This window comes from Mastomys coucha, unplaced genomic scaffold, assembly GCF_008632895.1.
Source record: "Mastomys coucha isolate ucsf_1 unplaced genomic scaffold, UCSF_Mcou_1 pScaffold23, whole genome shotgun sequence".
Taxonomy (NCBI): domain Eukaryota; kingdom Metazoa; phylum Chordata; class Mammalia; order Rodentia; family Muridae; genus Mastomys; species Mastomys coucha.
Window position 1 is genome coordinate 100,432,332 of NW_022196906.1, and position 10,651 is coordinate 100,442,982.

General features: G+C 42.4%; 1 protein-coding gene across 1 annotated transcript in view; it reads right to left on the minus strand.

The window, feature by feature from the left end:
* Rad54l2 (RAD54 like 2) overlaps positions 1-10,651 on the minus strand; it is a 93,498-nt gene that overhangs the window by 9,322 nt on the left and 73,525 nt on the right. The window contains exons 15-20 of the mRNA XM_031345963.1: positions 8,047-8,146; positions 6,681-6,886; positions 6,118-6,290; positions 5,011-5,207; positions 2,862-3,061; positions 1,018-1,107 (exon numbers count right to left, since the gene is read on the minus strand). Coding sequence (XP_031201823.1) covers positions 1,018-1,107; positions 2,862-3,061; positions 5,011-5,207; positions 6,118-6,290; positions 6,681-6,886; positions 8,047-8,146 — 966 coding nt within the window. The remainder of the gene's footprint in view (positions 1-1,017; positions 1,108-2,861; positions 3,062-5,010; positions 5,208-6,117; positions 6,291-6,680; positions 6,887-8,046; positions 8,147-10,651) is intronic.

Below are 10,651 nucleotides of genomic sequence, written 5' to 3' on the forward strand. Positions count from 1 at the left end.
AAAAAAAAACCAGAAAAAAAACCCAAACCATAAAATACACCCTAGCTTTCAGGTATAGTACTAGAAGCAGGCTAGATGTGACATATGTCACAGCTAGTCAATCCCAGCTCTGGAGAGAGCATAGTTAAAGGCTGGGTACCACACTAAGGAGAATCAGGTAAGGCTGGGTGGAGCCATCTGTGGCTCCATACTTGATCCAATGCAGGATAGGGCAAAGAGCCTCAAGCAGCCTCCTTCAGCAGTGGGACGTAATCACAGCCTACTATGAGGTTGGGTGCAGTGATGAAAAAACAAACAAACAAACAAACAAGAACCAACCACCCTCCCCCCACCCCCAGAACCTACTGTGGGAACAAGCTCAGCTGTTTGCATCCAGACACCATTTAACCCACGTTTCTCATTTCAATGATCTCATCTTCCTCTCTGAGGATACCAGAAAGATACTGAGGCTATTTATTTACTGGGGTTTTGTTTTGTTTTTGAGTTGGGGTCTCACTAAGTAGCTCTGGTTGTCCTGTAAGTTGGTACATAGATCAGGCTGGCCTTGAACTCCCAGAGATCCACCTGCCTCTGCCAGCTAAGTGCTGGAACTATAGGCATTACACCTGGCATCATATTGAGTTTTTACAAATTATCACACTAAAAATTCTGTTGTGCAAGCCATCTGTACTAATTCATGTACAGCATACATTTCCTACCTGGGGACTACCACCCTGGCTCAGGGAAGTTGTGTGTAAATGACACAATGGGTTACAAACTATTCCACAACTCTTCTCAGTTTTGGTCTCTTTACATATAGTAATCCCAAGGTTTCCCATAAAAGCAAAACATACAGAAACATGAGCCCTCCAATTTCCTCTAAATTCAATGTCATCTCAGAAATGCCACACCCTCTTGCCTCTCCCAACTGCAAAGCTCTTATGGCTAATTCCTATCTATACCCTCTCTAACCTAAACCCTAAGATCTACTCTGATTCTTAGCTCAGCACTCTCACACGCCCTTCGCTAGGTTCTCACCTTTTGTCCCTCGGATGATGTGGATGCTCTCACCAGCATTGATTCTTGCCTGAACATCTGTGGAGCTGTTGAGTCCAGGAATAACAATATCTGGTGAAAAACAGACCGTGCATTTAGATGACACAGGGCTTGACTGAAGAAAAGAAGGAAACTTAAAATCTCACATCCACCCAAGCTCCTGTCTTTCCCACAGCCTTTCTTCAGAGCTAGAATCATCAAAGATAGTGGAACAAACAAGCAGAAACCTTCACAACTGTCTCAGTGAAGAACACCAAAGCTGCTTACAAAGCAGGCCGTCTTCCTCATCAATTTCCTTTGCTTTAATTAAAAAATTCATAAGGGGGCCGGGCGGTAGTGAGGCATGCCTTTAATCCCAGCACTTGGGAGGCAGAGACAGGCAGATTTCTGAGTTCGAGGTCAGCCTGGTCTACAGAGTGAGTTCCAGGACAGCCAGGGCTACACAGAGAAACCCTGTCTCGAAAAAAAAAAAAAAAAAAATCATAAGATTCTTAGTTTAAAAAAAGGTTATTTCTATTTTTTTCCACTCTGAACTATTTGCATAAATTTGTTCCACATCATTTTAGGCAACAAAAGTGGTATGATCTTCCTTGCTGGCACTACCCCACAAAAGTGTAGAAGGACTTTTAAGATTCAGTTGAGAATAAGATTATCAGGGGTTTTGTTTAGTTTATTTCAAAATTCTTAATAAATGTCTTATTGCTTTCATTCTCAGAAAAATCAATTAAGATGTTTTCATCAAAATGCATATAGCACGGATACTTCTAAATAGGAAAATAAAAGTTAGATTCTGAAATCTTTTCCTCCCTAGTCACTTTGAGACTCAGAACTAACTTCAGGGCTTGGCTGAAGTTAGTTCTGAGTCTCACAGAACTTCTCCCCACCTTCCCCCATCGCCCCCTGGCCTACCATGCTCAATCTACAACTGGCACACACAAAAAAGCAAGTGATAGTTTAGGTTTCCTGACTCTGTAGGCTGGCCCTCTTATGCACAGTTGGCATTTTATACCCTGCAAATATTTAGGCAGAGCTCAGCATATTCACAGCTCTGAAAACCTTCAAAGTCCAAACCCATATTCTAGTAACATTTCCAGAATCCCTGTGGTAGTCATAGAACTCCACTCACAACCATTCTAAAACAGTAAAACAACAAAAACCCAAGACATAAAGAAACTTTGTCCCTACAGAGAAAGAGAAGGAAAAAGAGAGAGAGGGAGAGGGAGAGGGAGGGGGGGTAGGGAAGGAGGGAGGGGGAGAGAGAGAGAGAGAGAGAGAGAGATTGATTTCACCAGAATGTAAATTCTTCAAGATCAGGGAGTCTTCATTTTTATCAATAGTGCTAATTAATATAGGTGTCCACAAAAGGTGTTTAATGAACACTTACTAAATGAACAAAATCAAGTTACAAAAGACAACACTAGGCCAGTGCAGTGTCTTAGTGAATAAAGGTGCTTTATTGTCAAACCTGACAACCTGAGTGTGATCCCCAGGGACCATGAGCACTGGCAGCACACACATGAACACAAAATAACTGGTTAAGAGCACCTGCTGTTATTGCAGAAGACCCAGATTTGATTCCGAGTACCCACATAGCAGCTCAAAACCGTTTGTAACCTCAGTTCCAGGGGATCCAGCATATATTCTTCTGAGGCACCAGACACACATGTGGTGCACTTACCTGCATGCAAGAAGGACACCCATACACATAAATAAATCTTAAAAAAAGAGAGAGGAAGATAGGTAGGTAGGTAGGTAGGTAGGTAGGTAAATAAATAGATAGGTAGGTTAAGACAACATCCTCAGAAGAGAAAGCAGGAATTCCGAACCTGTTGTGGTGACCACTTTCTGCACAAGGACTCCTGCTCGTTGCAAGTAGTTGATAGGGAAATTCATGGATGTATTTGTGCTGGAGGCAGAGCTTACACTGCCACCGAGTGGGACATGCCGGGGCATCATGGGGATGGGGGTGGACTGTACAGGACGAACGCTGGCCACAGGCTTTTCATCACCCTTCAGTGTTGGTTGCCTATAAGAAAAAGACAAGCACATTTACAGTTGGGCAGAACAGCCACTGAACTACTAGAGATTGTCATGCCCTGTTGCCTTAGCTATCACTGAGAGAAGCATTGGAAGACATGCAGAGGACAGTCAATTCTAAAGGCGACCAGAGGCATGACTGAACAGCAGAGAAGCAGGCAGATGTTAGTGGAACAATGCCTTTCAGAGATGGAAGATACCATCTGCTTCTCTGACAACTGGAACATCTACATCAGGAACTAGATCTAAAAGGAAGATAAAATGATATAAAAATGTAAAAGGAAGGGCAAGTTCTTAATACCATTTAAGTTGAAATCTGAAGGGGAAAATTTACCCTGACTCATCTGTGTGATGCCACATGTGCAGATGACCATCAGGGATATCTAGCCCAACTACTCACTCTCGGATTCTCTCACACACATTCCTCAAACCCGAATAAGTTATACATTTATCCTTCTCTTTTCCAAATTACTTTTCATGATGTTCCTTCTGGCTACTGCTTGGGTCAGTTTCCATACTGTCTCTCTAGTTATGACCACCATACAAAAGCGGCAATAGCAAAAGCCTTTGCACAAAACCAGACTTCTCAATGACACAGTACTATAGCTAGATAGAGAACTGGCTGTGTATTTCTTATTAACAAAATGTCACCCAGGGTCAATGGTGCACCCTTCCTGGTTCACCTTCTTTCAACTAGATGGTGGTCTGCAGTAAAAGTTCTCTCCAATTTAAGAACAAAATATTGCTACTCATATATCCATCCATCCACCCATATATCCATCTATCCATCCACCTACTACATTATCTTTCTCCTCCCTCCACCTGCATATCTATCTGTCCCTCCTCCCTGACCCTGTTTGTGTCTGCCTGCCTGCCTGTCTATCCCCCTCATTGCTACTTATACATTACCTTAAATTCTCCTGCTGCCTCTATATCTTAAGTGTTTCGATTACCCATGTGTGCAGCACATTTGCTCTTCTTTTTTTTTTTAGATTTATTTATTTATTATATGTAAATACACTATAGCTGTCTTCAGATGCACCAGAAGAGGGCGTCAGATCTCATTACGGGTGGTTGTGAGGCACCATGTGGTTGCTGGGAATTGAACTCAGGACCTTCAGAAGAGCTGTCAGTGCTCTTACCCGCTGAGTCATCTCACCAGCCCCAACATTTGCTCTTCTGATTACAGATTTCTGAAGAAACTTCCTTTTCCTGAGCTTTTAAATTTTTATATTTGTTGGTACTTCCTACCAAAGGACATTTTGGCCATCTGGTACCCTTTCTCAAGAGTGTTCCTACACTTGATTTGGAATGGCTTCATTGATTCTTTGTACTTATATGTAATCTGCCAGGTTATGGGTGAATGCTTTACACATAGTAAATGTTTAATAAATAATGAATGAAAAAATGATTATTATTGTGCATGTGTGTACTTGATGTATTTATGTGGGTACATACTTGCCAAGGCATGTGTGTGGAAGTTAGAGGACAGCTTTATATAGAGTTAGTTTTCTCCTCCCGCTTACATGTAGGTTCCCTGAATTGAACTCAAGTCCTCACGCTTGCATACAGAGTACTCTATCTGCTGAACATCTCAGCAATTCTACCTGTCAGTAAGCTTTCTGAGGAAGACACCCTCTTTTGTGTACTCATCCCCATGTGACTCAAAGCTGGCCCATAAGAAAGCCATGTTATACCATTCTCTCAGAAGGCTCTTCTGAGAAGCAAAATCAGCTGCTCATTTCTGTAGCCAAGGATGTCAAAACCAGAGAGGTTCAGAGCACTAGTGCAGCGCAACTGTTCTGACAGCTGATCCTAGAGCAGGCCCTTCCTTCTATCGAAGCCAAGGAATGGCAGCCTGTAGATTCTCCCTCTGAAACAGGAACGGAATGATAGGGGTTTGTGCAGAGCAGCCAGACTCTTCCTTCATCAACTCACCAGTTCCTCTGACTGAAGGCAGGGATGCTGGTCAGGCTCTGGTCGCTGGCAGGATAATACTGCGCATACGATGGGCGGGTGTACGGTACTGATGTGCGTTTGTCCTCCTCATAGCTTTTCTTTGCTGCTTTCTTTTCAGCTTTGGTCAGCTTGTGATCTTTTCGGTTGAGGAGCAATGACTCGTGCTCAAAAGGCTCCTGGTAATACAGGGGATTTGAGTGTAATTACCAGTCTTTGTGCAAATACAACTGATATACGGTGAGCCTTATTTTGAAATCAAGGAGGGGTTGGTGTCTCCAACACAGGCAAAAAGCCTGCTTATAGACAAACAAGCACATCTGTCAATAGTGTAGTTCATGGGCTGATGAGATAAATCCTGGTAACCTGAATTCAATTCTCAGAATGCACACACAGGAAGAAGGAGAGAATCAACTTTAGGAAGCTGTTCTCTGACTTCCACATCCATGTCATGGTGGATGCACGAATTCAGACATATATAAACACATACACACACTCTTCAAAACTTGAGAAGGGCCTGGTTCTGGTTAAGAGGTAAGAGCACAGATTACTCCTGCAGAGGATCCAAGTTAAGTTCCCAGCATCCATGTTGGGCAGCTCACAACTATTTGAATCTCCAGTTCCAGGGGGATTTGACACCTCTAGGCTCCATAGGTACCTGGCACTCATATGCACAGGCACGTGCATGTACACACACACACACCCCACACCATACACACACAAAGTAAAAACAAATCTTAAAAAAAAAATAGTAAAGTTCACAACTCTAACCTAGTAGCAGTTTCAAATGCACACATGTGTGCACACAGACACACAGACACAGACACAGACACACACACACACACACACACACACACACACTCAGAACATTGCCCCTTCTTCTGTTAGGAAGATTTGCAATGGTCAGATTATTGTATACGGCTGACTCAAAGCTCAACACTCCAATGACTGGAGATGCTAGGATCAGCAAAAGAATATTTCTGTCCCAGTTGTGTATTAAATAGCACTTTAGAAGGAAGCAGGTTTACCAAACAAGCCTTCACCGGCTGATTTGTCATTCCAAGGAGTTCACATACATGAGATGCTTACCTTGGTGATGAGGTGAGGATACTTCAGGCAGGCAAGCTGCAAGACTGACTCCTTGATCCCCTTTATATCCAAAGATGTTTGGGGAGCAGGCTCCTTCTCAACAAAGTGCAGCAGGTTTTCCACTTCTTTCCGGGTGAAGTTGAGCATTGGATTTAGATCATCCACTACCCGGTCTAGAAGGCAAGAAGCAAGAACAAAGTCAGCATTTGTCAAAAAGCCTGAAAATACAACAATGAAGGTCAGCAGAGAAAGTGGCTTAACTGACAATAAGGAAGCCTTCCATGTACAAAGGTCAAAGGACAGACAGAAGATCCTTGAAAACGGAAACATCATAGAAAACTACTAGCCTACATTTCACAATTTGAGGTCCATCACCTTAATGGGCCATCAAGTGATGGAGTCCATCCCTTGAATTAGAATGATATGGGAGGAACTTCTAGTCTTCTGTGAATCAAAGTCTATCTGTGTTGCCATGCCCTGCTCCCCCCCCCCATACCCTCACCCCTCATACGAAAGAGGCTGTACAGAGAAGTGTATCTGGACTAACTTGGAAAATGGCCTACCTGACATGCCCTGCTTGGAAATCTGCCGGTCATAGATCTTCTTTTCAAGAGTATAATCAGCCACAAGTCTGTAGATGTGACAGGGCTTTTTCTGGCCATAACGGTATACCCGACATACCGCCTGGGCATCGTGGCAAGGGTTCCAGGAAGCATCAAATACCACCACTCGATTGGCACCAATCAGATTCACACCCAAGCATCCGGCCCTTGAAAACATAAGCCAACAATTATGCATCCCTTAGTCTTAAGGATGGTTTTCTCAGAAGCTTTGCCCTCTGAGACTCCTATCCCAGTACCAGTCCTTGTCTTATGCACAATAAACTCAAGAATTTTGATGTTCTGATAAATACTGTTTGCTCCTCAAGCATTGAGAAGTGTGTACCCTGATGTCCAATTCAACAGTATCTATAGTTCTCCATAAAGTTCTCTGTAAAAGGTAAAGAAGCTCCAGAGTTCTGTGCCTTAATGAGAAGAAATGTCTAATACTGGGGGGGCTGGAGAGATGGCTCAGCGGGTAAGAGCACTGACTGCTCTTCCAGAGGTCCTGAGTTCAATTCCTAGCAACCACATGGTGGCTTACAACCATCTGTAATAGGATCTGATGCCCTCTTCTGGGGTGTCTGAGGAGAACGACACTGAACTCACATACATAAAATAAATAAATCTTAAAGAAAAAAAGAAAGAAAGGAAGGAAGAAAAGAAGGAAGAAAGAAGAGAAAGCAAAGTCATGATTTACAATAAAAAAAAGAAAAGAAATGTCTGTAATAAACTCTGCGCAGTATTTTAGTTCAATATCTTAAGAGGGATGAAAGACTGTGAGTGGAAGGTCAGGAGGAGCTGCATCAGAACCTATTTGAAATGAACAGGAGAAGAAGAGCCCCGCGCTGCTGAGCACTCTCTTGGTAGAAAGCTACAGATCCGTCAAGGTACTTGTCACAACACAGGAAACATCAACCTTTTATAGTTACACTATACTTTAAATTTATTTTTTGTTTTGTTTTGTCTTGTTTTGAGGCAGGACTCACTGATAGAACTCAGGTGGGCCTTAACCTCAAAATCTGCACCCTGCCTCCTGATTGCTAAAACTGGGCACTTTCTTTTTAAAGCATTCTTATTTATATCAATCACATTATCTAACGTGATAAAGCACTTCTTGCCATAGAAGCACTCCTGAGAGAGTATCTAATTATGACAATTGTTAATGAAGGTCTCAATGAACTTTATAACACTATGGCGACTACCTTCATAAGAACCTGTCCTGGGGTTCCCTTTCTGACCTCAAAAAAACAAATTACAAAGTTGAGCAGATCTCAGCTTTAGATAACCTTTGTGGCACCCGCCCAGATGGCAGACTGCACGAGCTCACCTTGTAGAGAGAAGGAACAGCCAGGTGGTGAGGTTGCTGGGATCATTGAACTGATTAATGAGCCGCTCCCTCTCAAAGGCAGGGGTGCTACCATCTAGCCCTAGGAAGAAAGAAAGAAAAAACAAACAAAAGTGAATAGATTAGGACAGAGAAACTCAGCAAAGTCACTGGGCAAATGTTCAGGTTTTCAAAAAAAAAGTTTTTATTTTTTTAATTTTTAAATTGTATATATGTTTGTGTGTCTATGTGCGGATTTATGCATGTGAGCACAGGTGCCTGCAGAGGCCACAGATATCAGATTTCCTCAGAGCTGGACCTATAGGTGTTTGTGACCTGCTTAGCATGGATAGTAGCATCTGATTTTCTGATCCTCTCCAAGAACAGCATGAGCTCTTAGCACCACTGAGCCATATTTCCAGCCCTACAAATGTGTTTCTAAAATACCATGGGTCTATGGACTATGTCCTAGACATCGGCACTGTGAAACTACTTGAGTAATTCTACTTGAGTAATTACTACTTGAGTAATTGTAACACAATACTATAAAAATACAGTCCACAGGGCAGTGGTGGCACACGGCTTTAATCCCAGCACTTGGGAGGCAGAGGCAGGCAGATTTCTGAGTTCGAGGCCAGCCTGGTCTACAGAGTGAGTTCCAGGACAGCCAGGGCTACTCAGAGAAACCCTGCCTCGAAAATCCTAAAAAAAAAAAAAAAAAAAAAAAAAAATACAGTCCAGCGTTGGGCGGTGGTAACACACACCTTTAATCCCAGCATTTGGGAGGCAAAGACAGGCAGATTTCTGGGTTCAAGGCCAGCCTGTTCTACAGAGTGAGTTCCAGGACAGCCAGGGCTACACAGAGAAACCCTGTCTCAAAAAAACAAAACAAAACAAAACAACAACAACAAAAAAAATAACCCCCCAAAAATAACAAACCAAAACAAACAAACAAACAAAAATAAATTGAAAAAAAAAATACTGTCCGGCAATGATGGGGCACATCTTCAATCCCAGCACTCAGGACCAGAGGCAGGCAGATCTCTGAGTTCAAGGCCAGCCTGGTCTATATAAAGGAACCCCATCCTCAAAAACAACAACCTTATAAAATGTTTTTACCCTCTAGTGAATTAAAACACTAAGGATTTTGCATTTTAATGTAATTCTTCTACCAGTCTTCTTCCTTGAGAGGGTTTTGTTTCTTTATAAACAGTGTCACTGTACAGTCCATGCTAGCTTTCACCCCACAACCATCTCACCTCAGCCTCTGAATGCTTTATAGGAATGTGCCACCAGGCCCAGCAAGACACTCACTTTTTTTAAAGCTCTTGATAAGAACTTGCTATAAGGCAACACAAAACAACAACAACAACAACAACAAAAAAACCCAACCAACCAAACAAACAAACAAACAAAAACCCAGAAGTGTCAGGTGTGATGATGCACAGCTCTAACCCCAGCCCTGGGGAGGCAGAGGCAGAGGCAGAATGATCTCTCACAAGGGTTCAAGGCAACCTACTCCACACTGTGAGTTCCAGGCCAACCATGGCTACACAGTGAGATCCTGTCTCAAAACAAAACAAACAAACTTGAAGCAGTGTCATTTATTAAGAACAAAAAGACAAAACTTCACAAGTGGAAGGAACAGCCACTTTCAGTTAGGAAGCAACGTAAGTGAGAGGAGAGGGCACCCCCCCGTCAGGCTGAGGAAAGAACGAACCAGTGAGATCCTAGGCGGGGTGCTGACTTAGTCCTGACAGGAAGGCCAGGGTAGTGGCCTGGTGTAAGTGTTCTCAGTGAGGACCCCGGCCTACTTCCCAACTGAGTTTGCAGTACTGAAACACAGCTCACTGCTGTCCCATTGGACAATCCTAGAGAAAATACAAGCTCTGAACCTTCATTTCTGTACATCATTTCTTTAGGCCAGTGATTCTCAAAGGGTAATTACTCCACCCTCATACCTGCAGGGAACAATCTGGCAATGACTAGAGCATTTTTAGTTCTCAAAACTGAAGATGCTATGGACATCAAGTTGGGGGAAAAAAAAACACACAAATATTACTGAATATCCTACAATAGACATGTCAGGCACCTATAGCCAAAGTCTGGCCCAAATGTTAGCATGAAATTTTTATTTATGAAATTTTTATTTATCATGAAATGTTATTTCTGATATTTTATTTTTTATTACCACTTACGTAAGGAATCCTTTTAGATACCTTTTCTCAATCAACATCATGTCTTCTATGACTTTAAATATTATAGATATAATATATACATGGTTATGTATACCTATAAATTATATATATGAGAAAAGGACTTCCCCTCATCACACTCACAAACTTTCATACTTGGGGGTATTTAGCTCCCCAACAGAGAAAGTATGACCTAGGTTTATACGAACTCTGACCCTGATGGTCATTAGGCCACAGTAGTTCTAAACTTTCAAATTCTTCTCATCTCTCCCAGAAGGCTCCTCCAGCCACTGCTCCACTGTAGCTCACCAGCTTTGAGCCACCTATGGTCACACATGCTTGGATCCTAGTATTTGAGCTATCTTTCTAGAACTAATAGTGGTTCTTTCTTTCTTTCTTTCTTTCTTTTTTTT